Genomic DNA, 21,597 nt, shown 5'->3' with positions numbered 1-21,597 from the left:
TGTCACATTTCATAGCATGATCTTCTTATCTTACAATATTATTTCAGAGGCATTTAATCATATATAATGTAATTACATTTCTACTGCATTTAATCAATCAAGTCATCTAATGCATTTTCTTGCAGAAAATATGCACCCCTGTAGTTCACTGAGCATTAAGTCTTAAACTTTATTCTGTAACATAGCTACTTAGAAAAAGAATCTTTAAAAAAAACATGAGAATCACATTCAGAAAAATCAACAGTGTTATTTGCAAAGAAAATAGAATAAAATGCCATGCTATTTCTTTAAGGCTTAATTATCAGAAATGTGGGGGAAATGTACATGGAATTTAAAATAATTCATGTACATACTTATTAAACTTCTTCAGGAATTCAAAATAGAGTTTTAAGTGTAATTTTCAAATATCCTGTAAGGTTTTTAAAAAGTCTTCAATAACTACGCAAATGTTTTTAGTCCCTTACAAGTTTCCCAGTGCCATGGCAGAAAGCTTTCTAAACAGCAGCCAAGAGCAATAGCCTAAGAAACATAGCAAAGGTGCTGTGGGTTTTCATCCTAATTTTTTATGAAAACTTATTTTTACTGATCACCTGATTTTTTGGTTTTTTTTGGTTTCAGCCCTATAGGCCATGCTTTGTATGGGCTGATTATCAGTCATAACTATCATCATCTATTTCTCTTGAACACACAGTCTAATGGCAGAAGCTATTAACTCTCTACACATCTATTTTGCATTTTGTACACTCCCTGAACCACTGACCTATCTTCTCTGCAGGCTATGGAAGCAGAACATTTTTGCTCTCTCAACAGCTCTTCTAAGTTTGTGAAATACTGTCTTTGAGCTTTAATTATCATAAATATAATATTCTGAATATAATATTCTGAAAGAACCTGAGTTTCACATTGGGCAATTAGTAATCATATTCCAGCTTAATGTAACATGTTCTAAAATTTTTATACTCAGAAGGAACGGACTATTATTTGATACTTGCAGAATTCAATTTATGGAGATTAAGATGTAATTTTACTGCCCTATCACATTTTTAAAAAGATATAGTTATTATTAATTCACTTGGTATTTTTATTTCCAGTAATTTCTCCCCTTTTCTACTTGAGAAAACAAGAAGGTAAGAAAATCTATCATTCAGAAATATCACAAAACTGTTACTTCTTCTCTTCTATAAATATGAGTTAAAATAGACTTTTAGAAGGAAAACCTAATATTTTCTTATCCAAGATCACATCTAGAGAATGTTCCCATACAGCCAAAATATTTCAAAAAGGCAATTCAATTAAAAAAGAGACACTTTTGATGAATAGCTGGACCACTGACATCACCCTTTGGTGATGCAGTCTTCTAATCTAAAAGCAACAGCTATTTGACATGCACACACACACATATATATGTTTCAGTATTCTCTTCATTAAGCAAAGAACAGGAAGTCAGACCACAGCTATTTCCCTCTGATGTATAAACGACATGCTAAGAGCACATAACAAAAAACCACAGTCACTCTCCCAGGACATTTTGAACCTGTCTGCAGAGCAAAGCATACCGGTTATATTAATAGGAACCACATCAGCCTGGACTGTTTGGGCCTGCTGTCGCATCTTCTCTTCTGGTGTTGGCAAGGGAAGTGACTTGGTCCAGTTGGTTTGAGTATTAAGGTCAGAGAAGTCACTTGAGGTTGGCGTTTTAGGTCTCCTGGTGGAAATAAGTCTTTCCTCTTCCGACGAAGAGACAGAACACTGCAGGGGAAAAAAGTAAGAGAAAGTCATAGTGTGTAAATGCTGGCAGAAACATTTAAAAATATGTTTCGGTTTTTTTAAATTAAAATGATTTGAAGCAAGTTTAAAAAAAATTGATCACATTTAGGAACAGAAGCAATGGTTTGCAAGAGAACTAACTGCTCATCATCTTGAGTGTGACCCGTAATATATGTGATTCACAGAGGCCTTAGTCTCTGAGCCATGAGGACTGCTAAAGGTTTTGCTGACCCACAAAAATCTTTTAAGTTCTTCTTCCTTTTTCTATATTTACTATGATCAGGAAGCTTATGGATTTAGTTTAACATTAGACACCCAGAGAAACACCATGGGTTTGGCCATCAGTTTCTATTTTTATTAAGATTTAGTTTCGCTCAAAGTAATTTCCAGCTTCAATCTCCTTTCCTTTAGGCTCTGACCTCAAGGAACATTTTGAAAATGACAGAGCTATTGTTGTTCAACTATTTGTGCTCTTCTGAAACCATTTATATGGAAAAAAAATCAGTGTGAAATTGTTAAATTATGAGAAGCTGACTGAAGCGCTGCTCCAAGCCTTATCAGAATCCCATGAAAACATTTCTAGCAGTGTCTGTTTTGATACAGATTAACATCCTAACTGGGGAGCCCTCTTCAATTCTTTTCTTCCCATACCATCTTAAACAGCGCAAGGAAGAAGGTTGTTTGGGCAAGCATTTTATGATGAACTTCACCATGGCTTTACGGCAGCTGGTTCTATGATGAGGAAAACTCCAAGAAATCAAAAGAAATGCACTGGTTTCAGGAAAAACAACAAAAAAGGCTAAATGACTTTTGTTGGGAAATGACAGTTTATAATAAACAGAGAGGAATTGCTCAAGTCAAAAGCATTTAAACTACCACCTAAGGTGTTTAAGACAAGTTTAACTTGAGAATGAAAAGTCGATAAACCTTCTGAAGAGGGTACCTGTGTAACTAGCACCCAGGTTAGTTCAACAACCCCCAACCACACACCCCTCAAAAGGGTAACTGCTGCCCTGACTTCTAACATCACAACTTCATTTGTCTGTATTTGGATTTCCTCTAAGGGGCATCATACTGTATTTTCTTTTACTTCTTTCATTCAACATTATGCTTGTGAAGATTTATCTATTGCTAAAAAACAGGTGTCAATGTCTTCCTGGATTTAATGCAAGTTTCTAAAAGGACATTAGTAAGACATCTACAGAAATGCACCAGTAAGATATCTCAAACACTTTCATCACTATTTACTGCTATTGAATTAACCTTCCTGCAAAATATCTGCATTTATTGTACAACTACTAGCACTCCACCAAAATAAAAAACAATATTTTTTAAATGACTATACAAGAGCTAATGAAAATGGTTTTGGTGTGGGGATAGGGTCTGAAGCTCAGTCCAAAGGCCTGAGTCTATTCACTATATACTTGACAGTTTCATGACCTTGGAGCTATTCCTAAACATTGGTGTTTCCTTGGCTGTAAAATAGGGCTATACTCCCTACCTTCCACATCCTACTCTTGAACTTAATGAGATGACAGTTGTCAAAATGTCTACAACTATTAAACGTCACCGATGTGAAAGTGTTGATCACATAAAATGCGACTTCAGGAAAACAGAATTGTGAATTGCCAAGTACCCATTTTTTTTCTTTTATTGCAAGAAGATTAACAAAAATAGAAGCATTGCAGAAATAAAAACATAAAATAAATCATATAACTAGACATCTCAATATTTTAGACTTTATATTATTAGTACATAAAATGTGTAAAATGGTAATCTAGTTTCACTGCCACCTAAGGAAAATGTGAAATGTTTGTAATTAAACTGACAAATAAATAGACTCAATTCAGAAGAAGCATATGCTACTGACATCCTATTATGATCCTAAATTGCATTGTATCCATTCATGTTTGATCTGACACTGGTTAAAGTGGTCACAATCCCTATAGATCCCTGAAGGACAAGCAAAGGAATTTTTGAGTCAGCAACAGCTGCTAAGCCATACTGATGTAAATCAATTATTTCCACCCTTTCTGCAGTTGTAACACTTGCATGAGACTTGATTTATAATACATATTATCTACCCTCATGCTGAAGATACACACACACACAAATTAAAATTTATTTTATTTGAGAATTTCATGACAGTATGTGTCAAGGTCACATGCCTGAAGTTGAATCTCAGCCTAGTAAGTTAGTAGGTTACCCTAATTCCCGATGTATACACATAGAAATAATTTTTCAGGCAATCTTGAAATGTAGCACAAATTTCAAAGGCCATACGAAGCAATTCCTAACCAAAAAAGTTTAAAAGAAAAGTAAAGCTTCAGCTTGATGGAGAATAAATAGCAGGGCGACACCCTCAGGGAGGGTTCCCTTTTCCGTGTGACGTCTGCAGAGGGAGACGACAAAGCACTGTTCTATGGTCTGTATCCATCTCAGTGGTGCTCATCAGCCCTTGTAACCTACTTAGCTTCTAGTTAACTGGGAGTGTCAGAATCGATAACTGTCATAATGAAACAGTGCTTCAGCTTAGCCTTGTTGCCACGGGACAATCACCAGGGATTGCTCCAGTATGACAACTGACAATGGTAATCTATTTTATAAAGTGCTCCCTTTATTTGCAAGACAATTTCTCAGACAAGCAGGGCACAGATAAAGTTATACACAAATGGGACTGTTATACAGTGCCACAATCTGCTAAAATTTTGTTTTAAAGTACAGGATGGTATGACTTCCAGAATGATCTGACTCCCATCCCTCTCAGTATTTATAAATACAGCCAGGGCAGAGGGAATAACCTCATGCATCTCAGTGGCAGAACATATCAAAATTACTCCATTAAGATGGATACTCCAATGCTCTGGATTTTTATGTTAGCCTCTTAACTGGTCTCCATGCTTCTGACCTTGTTGTCTACCCTTCCCTCCCTCCATTAATAGTCTACTGTTCAACAAAGAAGCCAGAGGGATTCTTTTAAAATATAAGTCAGATCATGTTACTCCTCTGCACCCTTACCATGACTTACAAGACCCTACATGACCTATGAATGTCCACTGCTATCTCTGACCTCATCACCTATCATTCTATTCCTTATTTATTCTACTCCAGCCACACCATTCTCCATCCAGTCCCTTGCACAAACCATGCACACTCCTGCCTCAGGGCCTTTGCACTTGCTGCTCCCACCACCTGAAATGCTCTTCCCTTAGACATCGTCACAGATAGCACTTTCTTATTCTTCAGGTGTTTAGTCAAGAGTCCTCTTGTTGAGGCCTCACCTGTTCACCCTACCTAAAATTTCAACTCCTCCCCAATATTTTATATTCCCTTCTCTACTTTCTTTTTCCTATTTAGTACATATAACTAGTATATATATTTTAGTTATTTATCTTGTTTTCTCTCCCATGAGAATGTAAGTTCCAGGAGGCTTTAAATGAGAACTACATAGAGAGCTATTTCATAATTTTAGCTAAAAAGGGGTCACCATTTAGTAACTGATTGCTCAGTGCCTTGCCCTGGGTCACAAGCTTTATAGGAATTGGTACCTCATTTAATCTTCACATTAGCTTCATTTTATGAATAAGGAAATGGAGTAAAGCAACTTTACTTTCGGAAAGTTCACAAGTGGGCAACTGGGATTAGAACCCACAGCTGACCCCAAAGCTTCTGCTGTTAAATGGTATAAAATAACAACTTGGCAATATCTTCAATAAGTTACTAAGTTTTCCAATCTGAAAACAAAATCTCCATTTATATCTCTAAGTAAGAGCAAAACCTTTAGAAAATCTACAATAAAGTCATCAGTGTGGTGTAGTGGATGGAACAGTATACTCTGGAGTGAAAAAACAAGAAGTGTCAGCATCCTGGTTCTGTCATTTACCAGCTGGACATTTTGAGCAACTCAAGCTAACCCTAACTTAAATAGTATTATGTTAATGGATCTCTTAATATAGGGTGAATTATTTTTTTCAAATATTGAGTTTAAAGTTGCCTTGCTTTCAGAACTTCAGTGTAGTTTTTAAACCTGTAAACTGGTCAAGAGTGTTCATTAACACCCCATATGCTTGTCCTGGAAGGAATGGACAGTCACAAATGCGACTTAAGAGACCACGATTCCTTGTGTCAAATCACTTAATGTAGAAAGAGAGATCACCTGCCACACCAGCAGTTGTCTTGTGGATTTTGGATGCTAGAAGACCTGCATTTCAGACACTACTAGGTCCTGTCTGGAAATCAGACAAGCTCCCACCAGATGGACTGCGGGGCCTGAAACATGGTCTCTTTGGCAGACAGCCAAGTTACCAAAGAGTGGGTTTAACTGTGAAATACATTTGCTCAGGCTGTTTTTTAAAATTTGCTATGCTTTAAAAAATTAGAAAACCTAATTACAGCCAGAGCTAAACTTGGCATTCATTTACCAATTATTACATAAAAATAGATACAGAACAGGTGAAACTATATAGAGCACCATTCACAAGGAAATCCCCATACATTCCAGTGCTTTTTACAGGACACTTACTTAGTCTGTGGTGTTTTTCTCTCAAGAATTAAGACTCTCATGGGTTGACTCTTGTTTTTTAAAGATTCTAGATAAGTTTCATAAGGTTCCAAAACTTTTGCAGTCTTTTCTGACTATACACTCCTTCTACCTTTATTATACTTAGACAAGAGAGATACTGACTTAATTCTGTTCTCTCCTTAATCCTTTTTTCTCTCTGAACCCAACCACCACCACAAGAACTAGGGGTGGTGGTTTTTACATCCACATTGTTCAATAATTTCACCTTTTCCTTCTCTCCTATTCAGTGTATTACCAACAACCTAGCCTCTTCATCAAGGGCTCTAAACTTTCTTACCACACATTGAATTTTAAAATATTTTGGACGTAAATGATCACATATGAAGTGAACATAAATGTTCAAAGTGATTATGTAATTTCTTATTTTTAATGATATTTTTATTACAATAAATCATATATACAAAGTACATAACATAACATAATGAATATTTAAGAACCCACTACTCAACCCACGACTTAAAAGATTACCAATAATTGCATCTCCCTCCATACTCTTCCCTGCTTCCCCTGAGGTAACCACTCTCCTGAATTTCATGTTAATAATTCCCTTACTTTTTGTTATATGTGTGTATAAATATGTCTAAATTACATATTTAACTTGCTTTGTCTTTATAAAAATGCTACTATTCTCTTTCTAGTGTTATTTACTTACCGTTATGTTTCTAAGACACATCCATGTTGTTGTGTGAGCCTATAATTAATCCGTTTCACTGAAGCATACATTCCATTCCAATACATTCATTTATCCACTTTTTTATTGATGGATGATGGGTTGAAAAAGATGTTCTTTCTATGATCTCAACAATTCAAAACTCCCCTAAGAGACTGGGTAGGAGGAAGGCGCTGTAGCTAAGGCTCAATTCCCCATACACTCACTGTTGGAGAGAAAACTGGGGCGCTGGAATCGCAGATCTGGATTTAAATCCTAGCTCACTTTTTGTGGTGATGGGTGTGTTCACCATTTTTCTTGATTGTGGTGATGGTCCCATGTCTATCTACTTGTATGTCAAAACTTTAAATATGTGTAGTTTACTTAATGTAAATTATACCTCATAATGCTCTTTTGAAAAAGAGACAGCAAGCTCAGTTTCAGGATTTAAAAGCCATGTGATCTTAAGCAAGTGATATAATCTCTCCAAGATACACCTGTGACCTGGGCACAATCCAAGCGACTCACAGAGAGCACTGAGCCCAGCCTCTGGCCCCTGAGCTTTTCCAGGTGCCGGGTGGTTGGCACCATGCTGGGACTACAGAGATCAACATAGTGGGATGCTATCTCTCCACCTAGAAGGGAAGGCAGGCGGGAAGACAGGCTCTTTCAGTGTCACGGGATGTATACAACAAGAGAAACTGTAACAAGTTACTAGAGCCACCCTCACTGTCTGAATGCACAAAGGCCTGGAAATGACAAGACCCCAATCTTCTCACCTTGCCTGCAAGAGTAGAGTAACAAGCACCACAAATCACAGAGCAGCGAGCACAGGGAGCCACTACTAACTTCTGTGTGTTTCCACTGTGTCCTGAAATTACTCACCTGGAGAGACCCAGTAAGAAATGACTGGGTCATTTATGAGTCATCATAAATGTTTTCTAGACTGAAAGCTACCCTAGGCCAGGGGCTCTGTCTGATACTGAGACTAAGCAGGACTTATATGGCTTTTTTTTTTAAAAATAGCATGAATGAATGAATACCAGGTAAGTCAAAGTCAGAATGAAAAATGGCAACAGCAGGCATCCTGTGAAGGAATTTGGGTAATTTAGCAATCTTGCCCTTTTATTTCACCAATATGGTGCAATGAAAATAAATGAACTAGAAGGTGAGAAGTTCTGTGTTCATGTCCTCCCTGGTGCATTCTGGCTCTGTGATCTTGGGAAAGTAATTTCATGTATCCGAGTCTCAGTTTCCAGATCGTTAGAATGATAGTAATAATTATTACAATATGTATTTCATGGGAATCCTTGTGAGAATGAGACATAATTTGTGAGAAAGTCCTAAAGTGTTTTACTATTATTATAAAATTAGTATCAGTATGACCACTGGTAGTTCTACACGTAGATAATCTATGAAGACATAACAATTAGAAAAATTTTAGTAATTGCTGAAACCTCTCAAATTCATTGCCTTAGGCAGGAAATTCTATGTGGGTGGAATAAAAGACCTAGAATGATTGGAAGAGTGGCTAAATTTTCATAAAACCAGACACTGCATTGAGTTAACTTCTTTGAAGCCTGGTTTGAAAAACCAAGCAGTTTAAAAAAACACTAGTCATCATCATTTGAGCCTCCGCTATACTCCAGGCAGCACACTAAGAATGTTACAAATATCACTTCACTTCAGCCTCACAACCATCCTCAAGGTGGGTAAGGTAATCATGCAATTTATTATCAAAACAGGAGCACCTCTGACAGTGAAAGGGGTGCTTTAAATAATTACACAGGATAGCGGCTGTAAACCAGGACTGTCTTGAGCCAGGCCAGAGCATGTGGTTTATAATTCTTTATAGTTGAGGAAACTGAAGCTCACAGAGGGAAGCAATTTACCCAAGGCCACCAGCTTGACAGGTGGAAAGGCTGCCCCAGACCGGTGCTCTCAAACATCACGTTCTACAAGCCTCCTACACCTGTAATTCTAGAGGAAGGCTACTGTCCTTCTGTCATGTTAAAAGTCCTCCTTCGATTTAAATATCTCTTATCAGGGAAGACTAAAACAGAACCCAATATGCCAGTTCAAAGGAAAACAGAAACTAGAAAAGAAAATTTCAGTTTCTATCAATATCGTTAAAGCCGACCGTTTATTGCCATAATCTCGTCTAATTTACCTGTTTGGGGGTGAATTTTACGCAAGAGATTGAGTAACTCATGACTGACATCCTTTCTGTTGAGACAGTGGGGCCTCTGTGAATGTTTCCCCAATTCAGTGAACAGATCATCAAACGTAACCTCGAACAATGGCAGCTGAAGAGATGGCCTCTCAACTCACAGGAAGTATTTTGTCATCTATAACTGAATTTCCTTCAAATACCTGAATAACCCCTTTGGTAGTCCCTGGTACACACTGAAAGCTGAAAGAACAAAGAAATGTCAAGACCGGAACAATACCAAAGCGATGACTTATTCTTTGTTTTCGCAGTTGAATAGAAAGGTATTTTCTGAGATTTCTGGATCCCTTTGCAGCAGCATTTTCATGCAGCATGTTTAATATTTAGATGATATACATGACATATATAGTTGGAAATATTTCAAGTATTTTTTTTTCTTGCTACACCATATCACTACTTTGAAAGATATATGTGGACATCACTAGCAAAACACCTTTCCTTATACCATAAGCACAAGTCCTACTTGGGAAATGTTTTGCATCAGGAAAATTATTCTGGAATGCTTAGCCAGAATAAATAACTAGAAAAGACATCCCCTAGGTTCTCTGTTCTAATTTATATGTCCTTAGCCTTTGCCTTATTAGCAACTCTCATTTTAGGAAAGCTTTTATCCTAAGCGCAAAATAGATGCTTAATATTTGCTGAATGCAACTAGGTGTTTTCTTCCTAAATAGCTCTTTTGATGTCCAAGCATTTGTTCCTAAGCATTTGTTAACTTACCTGTCCCTTCTACACAGTTCACTGTGCTCCTCACCATAGCCCTTCCTCCACTGGAAATACAAAGTAAGGAGTCTTCCTAGCAGAATTTCCCCTCTTATTTGACCTCTATATACTCCGTATTTAAAATGACCCCAACTGTTAGAGTGACGTTTAAGTGAATGCAGGTAGGGGTCTTGATCTTAATATGGAGACCATAAACTGTCAGCCTGGAGCCCCATGTACAGTTAATGAATTCCCATCTGATCTGAAATGCTATCTTGATCATGCGCTAAATCCCTGAAGAGTTAGATCTATTCCTGGACTTTGTATTCTGTTTTTAACATCCTGTCCTACTGGTCTGTACAGTCAGGTGCCACACTGGAGTGATTTCTGACTCTTCATGTTTTAATACCTGGTCACTGGTTCTCCTTCCTCATTCCTCTTGTATTTTACAGCTTTCCCAGGCAGGAACCTTAGACTCAGCATCTCCAGTCCTCTCCCTCCTCTTCCCATCCACCCAGATAACACCAAACTAAAACAGAATAATACTACGTAACATTTTTTGGTGTTATGTTATTTTTTAAAATTAACTTGGGCAGAACTTACAGATTTTTGATACTGAGGCCTCTAATCTAAGAGCATGGTATGTCTTTTCATTTATTCAAATCTTAGTTCTATTCTTCAACAGTATTTTAAAGTTTTTTCATATAGATCTTGTATTTTTCTTATTAAATGTACCTCTAGTTACTTTGTCTGCTATATCTATTTTAAAAAGATTTTTTTTTCTATGTAAATTGGTACAGCCACTATGGAAAACAGTATGGAGATTCCTTTAAAAACTAAAAATAGAGTTACCACATGATCTAGCAATCCCACTCCTGGGCACATATCTAGAGAAAACTCTAATTTGAAAAGGTACATGCACTCCAATGTTCATAGCAGCACTATTTACAATAGCCAAGACATGGAAGCAACCTAAATGGCATTGACATCTGAATGGATAAATAAATTGTGATGTGTGTATATATAGATATATATATACACACACACACACACACAATGGAATACTAGTCAGCCATAAAAAGAATAAAATAATGCCATTTGCAGCAACATGGTTGGACCTAGAGATTATTATACTAAGTGAAGTAAGTCAGAAAGAGGAAGACAAATATCATATGATATCACACATGGAATCTAAAATGTGATAAAAATGAGCTTATTTACAAAACAGAAACAGACTCATAGACGTTGAAAACAAACTTATGATTACCAAAGGGGAAAGGGGGTGGAAGAGGGATAAATTAGGAGTTTGGGACTAGCAGATACAAACTACCATATATAAAATAAACAACATCCTACTGTATAGCACAGAGAACTATATTCAATACCTTATAATAAACCGTAATGGAAAAGAATATGAAAAAGTATATGTGTGTGTGTGTGCATGTGTGTGTATCTCAAACTGAATCACTTTGCTGTACACCAGAAACTAACACAACAATGTAAATCAACTATACTTCAATAAAAGAAGAAAAGAAAAATAGATTTTTTCTATTATATCTTCTAACTTGCCTTTGTAGATATGAAAGTTATTGATTTCTATACATTAATTTTATGCCATATATATATATATATATATATATATATATATATACACTATTCTGTCATTAAATTCTGTTATTGATAGCTGTTTTAAACTTTGATTTTACTGGATTCACCAAGAATACAAACTTAGCACAGATGAATGATAACATAATCTCAGTCTTTCCTATTTTGAATTTTTTTATTCTACAGCTTTTCTAATTGTGCTGGCTAGTTCTTCTCATAAAATGTAGTAACAGTGACTGTGAATGTCCATCTTATGCCTCATTGTAAAGAGAACAGTCCATTAAAAATTATGTTGGACTTGATGACAAGGCAGATACATTTCGTTAAGTTATGAGTATCCACTTGTTCCCATATTATTGAGTGTTCTGATCAAGAATGGTTGTTAAATTGTATCAAATACCTTGTCAGTATCTATGGTTTTGATACGATTTTTCTCCTCAAACCAATTAGTACAATTAATGTATGACTGAATTACCTAATACTGAATATCCTTACTTTACTACTGAAATAAATTCAGGTTGATTTTGAAATATTCACCTTGTAATGAGATACTAGATTATATTTGCTAATAAGTTATTTATAATTTCTAATGCCTATATTCATGAGTGAGATTGGCCAGTTCATCTTCTGCTTTGTGCAGTCAGGTTTTAGCATCAGTGTTAAACTAATTTATTATTTTTAAAAATCCTAACTTTTCCTTCTTTTTCTTTGCTCCGGGATAGTTTCAAGCATTGGATAACCTACTCTTTAAAATCTTTAGTAAAACCCTCTTTGTGAAACCATCTGGGCTTGGAGTTCTTTTTCAATTTGGTTCAACTTTTTTTTTTCTTTTACGCATTCATTTTTCTCCAGCTTTGAGATATAATTGACATATAACATTGTGTACGTTTAAGGTATACAATGTGCTAACTTGATAGATGTATGTATTGTGAAACAGTTACTACAATAAGGTGAATCAATACCTTCATCACCTCACATAATTACCATTTTTAGGGACCATTTGATGCAGTATTTGATAAAACTTCTCTTTGTTTTTTTTACATGGAAATCATTCTGTTAAATATTCCCTCTCTAGAAGTCCTAGAGTCAGACTTGACACTTTAAATAAATTAGAAAGGCAGTTTCAACATTAGCTATATATCCTCCATCTAAACAGAAGATGATATATAATTTTTATTCCTAATCATTAAATCTTCTGCTTAAAAAATGTTAGTGATTTCCTATTAATTAGCTACACAACAAAAGCTAACTCTCACTTGGTACTGCCCCTCTGTAATCTTACCTCAACCTTCCTCCCCCACTACTCCAGTTATCACTCTTGGTGAACTTAATACCCCCTGAGCTGTTTCATCTAACACCTGCTCTGGTCCTCACCTCCAACATGCCACAGCCACCATCTCAGGGATATACATGGGACTTAATCATTACATAACGCCTGCATTGAGGTTTTAAAGCTGGTTCAATAATTGGTAATCCTACAGAATTTGCTGAAGATGTGAGAAAACGAAAAAGAATCAGGAATGTGATCAATGGTTTTGACTTAAGCAACTGGTAGAATGGAGTTGTGATTTACCAAGGTGGGGAAAAGCATAAAAGAACCAGGTATTTTGGGGGGAAGAGGGATGCGAGAATCACAAATTTGGATTTGGATAAGTTTGAGATAGCTGTAAGACAGTACGTAGAGATGGTTAGTAAGCAGATAAATGCCTGGATCTGAACTAGAGGTATGCATTTAGAAAATTTCAATACATGGAATTTAAAACCATGGAATTCAATGAAATCGTCCAAAGAGGGAATCTCTTGCTGAGCAGCAGAAGTATCAGGTCTGAGCCCTGCGGTTACACTAACATTTGGGAGAAGAACGTCCAAAAAATGACTGAGAAGCAATGGCTAATGAGGAAGAAGGAAAATCAGGACTGCGTGGTGTCATGAAAGTCACAGAAAGAAAGTATGCTAAGAAGAAAAGAATAATAAACTATGTCAAGTGCTGCTGAGAGCCTGAGTAAGTAAGATGAGGCCTGAGATTAACTGTTAGATCTGGCAAGGGAGAGGGGATGGATGGACTTAACACAAGTAGTTTGAGTAGCATGCTGGGGGTACAAGTTTGTATGGAGGGGGTTCAAAGGACATTGTAAGGAAAAGCAATCTACATAGTTCTTTGGGAAGTTATATTATAAACAAAAACTAGAAAATGTAGCCGAATTTGGAAGAGGATAAAAGGTCAAAGGAGGGTTTCTTCAAGATGAAAGAAAATACAGCATGTTTGGCTAATGATGGTTATGATGCAATAAAGAGAGAAAATGGAGTCGGCAAAAGAGGGAGGGGGAAGTGGCAGTTAAGAAGTCCTTGAGAGGCTGGCATTATTCATTCTGCTGGGAAAATACTGAGTGCCAGGCCCCGATCTAGGCATCTGGGAGGCAGCAGGGCACAAAAGAAGCCAGGACTGTCCACCCACAGTGATGGCAGGAAAGGGTGAGCAGATGTCAGAAGAGACGCAAGCAATCTGATGGGCTTGGGTATGAAAGGACAAGTCTTTTGATTGTCGTTGTTATTTTCAAGGACAGTAACTGAGAGTGAAGTAGAGAAAATGGTGTTTGGAGATTTGAGAAGGTGTGAAGCTGGGAGAGGGGAAGAGTGAAGTTATGAGTTAATGTGGCAGGATTGCTGGGCAGCCCTGGATGTTGGAGGTCCTACATTTATAGTGAGACTGGCTAATATAACCTGGTGTTTTTCTCCAGCCTTGTTTAGCTAATGAGGCTTTAGTGCAGACCAGGGGGAGAGCTGGATCAAACTAGGGGCTAGGATTTCTGTGGAAAACTGGCAGGAGTGAGGGGTCAGCAGAGGTGAATGTGTGTGCAAAGAAGTGAATATAATGGTGGCCCTGGTAACATAAACTGGGAAAGGATGACATCACATGAAAAGGGTAGGGCCAACAGCTTAGAATTCCTCACGGGGTCAAGTAATTTTTGTAATGGGATTCTAGAGGGATTAAGCTGGAAAGATAGTAAAGGGAGTCCCCCTTGACTCTCCTTTTTCTCAAACTTCAGCAAATTCTGTCAGATCCACTTTCAAAATAAACCTAGAATCTCCACCACTGCCCTCCTGGTCCCAGTCCCCATCACCTATCTCCTGCCGGCATTACTGCACTAGCCTATTGACTTGCCTTTCTGCCTCCAGCTTCAACTCTCTATGGTTTTATCTCCATACAGTGCCCACACCAATGGCATTGAATCAGATCATGCTACTTTCTTCCTCATTTCCTCCCCTGCCTCCCCATCTCACCAAGGAATAACAAATCCAAAGTCCTTACCATGGCCAACTAGGTCCTATGTGATCTGGTCCTTGGTTATCTCCTACAGTCATTATTACCTCCCTCTCCTTGCTCACTGCCCGCACTCTGGTCTCTGGCTAGTCCCCCTACAGGATAACGTATTACTCTCCCCAGGCCTCTGCACTTTTCTTTCCTTAGAAAGCTCTTTCCACAGATGCTCACCTGCAGCATCCCTACAGTCCATTCTGAGGTGGCTCTGATGACCATCTGACAGCCCTTCTTGCACAATCAATCTAAAACAGCAGCCTTGTCACTCTAAAAGTCTCCTCATCATTGCTTTACTTTTCTTCATAACACTCATCACCACTTGATATTGTATTTTACTTGTTTGTTTAGCGTTCCCCTCTGATGGCATGGACTTTATCTTTTTCACTCGATGGGTCCTGAGAACCTACAACAATGCTTGACATAGCGGACATGCTGGGTAAACATTTACTGAGTAAATGAATGAATGAACAGGCTGTCCAAAAAGATCTCAGAGAACAACCTTATTCCAGTCCCCACTTTACAGATAAAGAAAGTAATGCCTTGAAGGCCCAAGTGATGCATCCAAAGAAACACAGCTCATGGCAGAGCTGAGACAAAATCTGTCTCCTGACTCTGAGCATACCACCATCTCTTAACTTTATCTCCTGTCTCCCCTCCGTTCCTCACCATGCACACATCCACTCTTTGGATCTCTTGGTCCTTAGTACATCCTGCCTGTTGCAATAGTCCTACAACTATTCTTCTTATACACCATGTCCTTTGCCAACCCCTCCCCCATTCCCTCACTGCCCAAGTCAGAATTTCTTTTTCAAATGTTACTATATGACAAACACTTATTGTAGCATATAATATATATAAAACTTTTTATTCTGGTGAATTCTCTGTACCAGAGAACTATAAGTTCCTTGAGGGAAGTAGGGATATCTTATTAATTTTTGAATTTTGCAGTATCAGATGCATGCTATATACATTAAACATTTATTCTTCCTGGGGTGTTCCTCTCCAAGACTTCCGCCTGGCTCACTCTTTTAATCCCAGTCACCTCTTTGCCCAGGAAGCCTACCCCCTTTAATTTAAAATTGCGGCCTCTTGTTCTGCTTTATTTTACTCCTGAGCACATGTCACTCATGCAGCATCATTGCTTATTTGTTTTCAGTGTCTCACCATCAAATCAAAGCACCATCAAGGCCAAGGATTTCTTTTACTTGCTTCATTGTTACATTGTCAGCACCTAGAATAGTCCCTGGCACACAGGAGATGCTTAATAACTACTTGTTTTAAAAATGAATTATAATTCTGTGTTTAAAGTAGCTCTGAACACACTGAGGAGGGCCAAAGGAACATGTCAGGGTCCACACGATTACTGTTCTGGATGGACAGCCAGGAAGCATCAGCACATCACTGTGATGTGGTGAGTGGTGGCGAGTGTCACAGAGATTAATAAAGACTTCTGATTCGTGGTGAATATTTACTTAGTCGTAATCGCTGAGTAAATGATTCTAGAACAAACGAGCCAGCTAAGCAGCCTATCATGCACTAAACACTGCGTGGGGTGCAAATGAATAACCCTCACTCTGACCTGAAGGTACTTGAACACCAGGTAAGGTGAGGGACCCGTAGGAAGTGGGAGCAAAAGCACAGGACGTACAAAGGTAGCTTCCATACTAAATTCAGAAACTTTGTCACTGAAATTTTCCTCACTCATGCCAATAAGAGAAGAGTAGGTTATTAGAATTATAGACCAGATCAATTTTGAAATAGCTGCTTTTCCTATTGTAATAAAAAGACCTTTGTATAGCTCTTTCTCAACTTACGATAAGGTTTTCTCTGATAAATCCATCATAAGTTGAAAACGCTGTAAGTTGAAAATGCATTTAATACACTAACCTAGCAAACATAGCTTAGCCCAGCCTACCTTAAACATGCTCAGAACACTTAACATTAGCCTACAGTTAGTAAAATCATCTACCAGAAAGCCTATTTTATAATAAAGTGTTTAATAGCTCATGTAACTGATTGAATACTGTACTGAAATCAATACATTGATTGTATCCCTTTAGTGAATTCTTTGGATCCCGAACTTAACTTTCTTTAGAATAATTTTAGACTTAGAGAAACATTGCAAAGACAGTACTGAGACTTCCTTGTGTACCCTTCACCCAGTGTTCCCTAACGTTGACATACTACATAATCACGATGTATTTGCCAAAACCAAGAAATTAACGCAGGATAATACTATTAACTAAATAACTGACTTCAGGCTGATCTCACCAATTATTCCAATTTATATCCTTTTTCTGTTCTGGGATCCAAATCCAGGATCCCATGCTGAATTTAGAAGCCTTACCTTTTGATCTGTTTCTTCATCCTCGTCTTGATAATCATCACAGAGTGGACCGGAGCTGGCTGCAAAGGTGGGTCCCTGGGAGTAGTACTGAGAACTCCGGTAGCCATCCCGCCGCAACTTATCACATTCTGCAGAGGGTACGGGACAGGGAGGGGACAGAGGGCATTAAGAACCAGAATTTGCTTTCTCCTCTTTATTTATCTTTTCTAGTAATACTTCTCTAGGCATAATAAGATTCCAAAATAATAATAATAATAATTAATAATAATAAATGATAAAAAAGGGCTATGAATTAGTAAAGCAGCTACCACACACATGCCATGTTAATATACTTTGAAGGGATCACCTCTACATCGTACAACAACCCTCTGAGGCAACTTTAACGCAATTAAATTATTTACTTTGTAATGTTATGCAAGCAAGTTGTGGACTCAGAATTTGAACCTAGGTTCTTACTATAATTTCTGACACCTAACAGTTGATTATGTAATTCCATATCAAAAAAACACCAGCAATTCTCATGCGAGCTTTGTTTCCTAGACTGAGCAGCTGAAAGTGTCAAGAGAAATCATGGATTACAATGCTCTCATTTTGTTTTTACTTCTCAATTTAACTTTGATGCCAAACAGCCTATAATCACTGTGTGTAATTTAGCACGAAGCCGGGTGGCAGTCTGAGCTGCCTTCCAGTCCACGGAGGAATGGCTGGCACCGCCAAGTGGAAGGTAAGAAGCGGGCCCTGGAACCCAGGGGCACGGGGGCCACTGGCCACTCAGAGACCAGGGGTTCTCCTCAAGGAGGAGCCACTGTCCTGGTAACTCCTATCCGTGGGGGGGTGCGCAGCAAGAAGAGCTCTAATGGATATTTAAAGGCTCTGGACGGAGCTTTCCTGTTACCCAGACACCCCAGAGGAGCACCTGCCTTACAAAAGAATTTGCCACAGGGTTCCTTTAAATATCCAGCTTGCTAAAGGAGGGTGAAACATGTTTGGTTTGGGGAAAGTTTCCTCTTTGTACAGCTTTACTAAACCATGCACCTAATGGCACAGAACTAAAGTAGAACATCCTCAGAGTTCTCTCCTAACACTAGGATCTGTGCTTCTTCAAAGAGGAGAGGAGCAGTCGCTTTGGTGGAGATATAACAATTCTACAACTAGAGGATTAAAAAGATCCTCGCTCTCCTTTGCTACCTCACAGTGGGTGTGGAGAGAGAAAGTTTCCAACCCAGAACTAGAAATCAGATTTTTTTAAAAATCTCATGGAAATAGTCACGAGGATTTTTTAGAATCCAAACTAACTAAAAAATGTAGAAGTAATCAGAAGATAGCTAAACATGACTACTTCAGTTATTTATGGGCTAATTAATGTGTGGGCTGGGCTGGCAACCGCTCTTAATATTCAGTAAAATAAAAAATTAAAATTTCTGAAACTTCCAGAGCACATGTTTTAAAATGAGAATTTACTAACACTAACCCTTTTCAGTGAGAAGTATTTTCACATTTTTCTCAATATTTGACAATTTCTCTACAAAAATAAATGGTACAACTAGACCCTATACTCTCATTCTACAGAGATATTTTACATAAAGCATGATGACTAGTTTTCAAATGGTGTTCTATGCAGAGTTCTGGGATTCTGTAAATATTTGATTTTATTTTCTTTATCTTAAAGCTAACATAAAAAAATAACACTCAACTTCATGGTTTTACATGTCATTAACTTGTACTGCTAAGTTAATTTTTCCGTGGTCTAAAAAACTGAAGTCTCCTAAGGGTTCAGGGTGGACCTTGTAAAACAAACCAATAAAAACTATTACTACCTGCAACTACTTACCATGTAATTCAGTGCTTTCCAACAGCTATCAAACAAAACAAAATACAAAGTGAAGGCCAAGGCCCTTTTAAACTAAATCCTTTACTTGTTCAAAATAGTATTTTTCCCTCTTATTAACTGACCCTATGATAAGTACAAGTCTGAAATAATAAAATTTTATAATTTAAAAAAATGTGTTTTATGTATCAGGTACCATGTAAGACTGCATTTGAAAAAGATTCCTCTGCAAGGGACTGCTAAGCTAGAGCATCTAAAAAGGTGGTATTAGCTCTGATATTCTTGGCAATAATATTAAAAACATCCAAAATGCTATCATCAAAAAGACAACAAATAACAAGTACTGGCAAAGATGTAAGGAAAAGGGAACCCCCATGCATTGTTGGTGGGAATGTAAGTTGGTGCAGCCACTATGGAAAACAGTATGAAGGATCCTCAAAAAATTAAAAATAGAACTATTATACAATCCAGCAATTCCACTTCTGAGTATTTATCTGAAGAAAATAAAAACACCACTTCTAAAAGATATATGCACTCCAATGTTCACTACGGCATTATTTATAATAACCAAGATATGGAAGCAGTCTAATTACCCACTAATAGATGAATGGATAGAGAAGATAGCTCACACACTCATACACACATAGGAATATTACTCAGCCATGAAGAAGAATGAAATCTTGCCATTTGCAATAACACGGATAGTCCTAGAGAATATTATGCTGAGTGAAGTAAGTCAGACAGAGAAACACAAATACTGTATGATTTCACTTACATGTGGAATCCAAAAAACAAAACAGACCAGAAACAGACTTATAGTTACAGAGAGCAAATGGATGGTTGCCAGAGGGGGGGAGGTGGGGGTTGGGCAAAACAGGTGAAGGGGATTAAGAGATACAACCTTCCAGTTATAAAATAAGTAAGTCACAGAGATGTAATACACAGCATAAGGGATATAGACAATAATGCTGTAATAATTTTGTATGGTGACAGTTACTAGACTTATTGTGTTCATTTTGTAATATATTTAAATGTTGATTCAGTATGTTGCACACCTGAAACTACATTGCATCAACTATACTTCAATTAAAATTTTTTTAATTAAAAAGAAATTAAAATAGCCAAATGACTTGATAACTGTTAAATCTTAAAAGACCAAAATACTGCAAAATTATTATTCATATGCTAAAAGCATGAAAGGCTGGCAATTATCACCTTTTATGTGTATCACCTTTTATGTCTAGTGTAAAAGACAATGCCATTTTCGCCCATGATTAAGTTCATGTCACAAAAACGTTCAAATAGTAGTATAACAAACAGCCTATCAAACGAAACATGAGGCTGGACCTAAGATTAAATGAAGCCATATAAATTTATGGCAGATGACCAACTTTTTTAAACTCTTACCAAATTTCTGAAATCTAGTAAACTCATCAAGTTCCATTGTCATTTATCTCATTCCAACTCGAGGGGAAATCTAGGAAAATTTCCTCTTGTCAAGTTGCAACGACTCTCGGTTTCTAAAACCATGGCTTTGTTCATTAAAAACTGAGTTTATTGTCTGTAGAGTGAGATGTAAGTGAGTACAGCCATCAATAAACAAAGACTTTTCAAACACTCAACTGACGGTAACAGCAAGGCAAAGCATAACTTAAAGCCAGGTTACACCAGCAACCACAGGCGGGAAACGAGATACTAAATGTAATAGAACCTCTTTCTTTAACACACACTCCTCTTGCAACAGAAATTTAGAGTAAAACCATGTTATTGTTCCCACAGTACTGCTTGGATAAAGGTGTCACTGTTTGTTGTATCCTCTGGTTTCCCAGCTACAAATTTCCTCCTCCTTCCTTTCTTGTCAAACTATTTTCTTTACTGCAAGAACAATGGGCAAACGTCTTGGGAGACCAAAGTTTTAAATATAGAAGCAAAAGAAAAAAAACCAAAAAGACCCAGTGTCAGAGAACTACATGGTCATCTAACCAATTTAACCATCTTGTGAATTTAATACTGCTTTGGCCTCCAAATCTTCATATATTAAACCATTCTTTAGACTTTCTGTTTTAATCTTTTAGATATGTTGAGACGGTCTGCTGCAAGAAGATTCAGAGTTATTGTCAAAATAATTTGCCCTACTAGAAATCCTTGATGAATTTCCACTCTCTGTTTTGTTCCAAAATGTACTGAATCAGTCACAATGAGCTAGAACATACAGTGGTCACAAACAGTTTCAAAATATCAGTGGCTTAATGTATAACGAGAAGATTCTTTCCTTCACAGTCATGCTGGGACCAGACAGAGGGAAATTCCTCCCCAACTTGGACTTGAACCATCACACAGCAGGGCGATGAGGATGTGGTGTGCTTCACACTGGCTCTTAGAACTTCTGCCAGGAGTAACCAAGGGTCACCTTGGCCAAAGGCGAGATGTGATAACAACTCTCAGCAGAGCTGTTGCAACTCTGCATATCAATGACATTAACTTTGATGGAGGGCTCCCTATGAATAAGCCACTGTTCTAAGCACTTTACACACAGTAAATCATCCACTCTTCACGCTGTCCCTAAGA

The 21,597-nt window shown here is 37.5% G+C and overlaps 1 protein-coding gene across 3 annotated transcripts in view; it reads right to left on the bottom strand.

The window, feature by feature from the left end:
* Positions 1-21,597, bottom strand: part of NHSL1 (NHS like 1) — a 119,953-nt gene that overhangs the window by 18,424 nt on the left and 79,932 nt on the right. For all 3 annotated transcript variants that reach the window (XM_031456428.2, XM_031456430.2, XM_031456432.2), the window contains exons 3-4: positions 17,202-17,329; positions 1,557-1,749 (exon numbers count right to left, since the gene is read on the bottom strand). In XM_031456428.2, the coding sequence (XP_031312288.1) occupies positions 1,557-1,749; positions 17,202-17,329 (321 nt within the window). The remainder of the gene's footprint in view (positions 1-1,556; positions 1,750-17,201; positions 17,330-21,597) is intronic.

The sequence above is a fragment of the Camelus dromedarius genome, chromosome 6, assembly GCF_036321535.1.
Source record: "Camelus dromedarius isolate mCamDro1 chromosome 6, mCamDro1.pat, whole genome shotgun sequence".
NCBI lineage: Eukaryota > Metazoa > Chordata > Mammalia > Artiodactyla > Camelidae > Camelus > Camelus dromedarius.
Note: the sequence above shows the minus strand (reverse complement) of the source record. Positions and strands in the feature narration are given on the sequence as shown.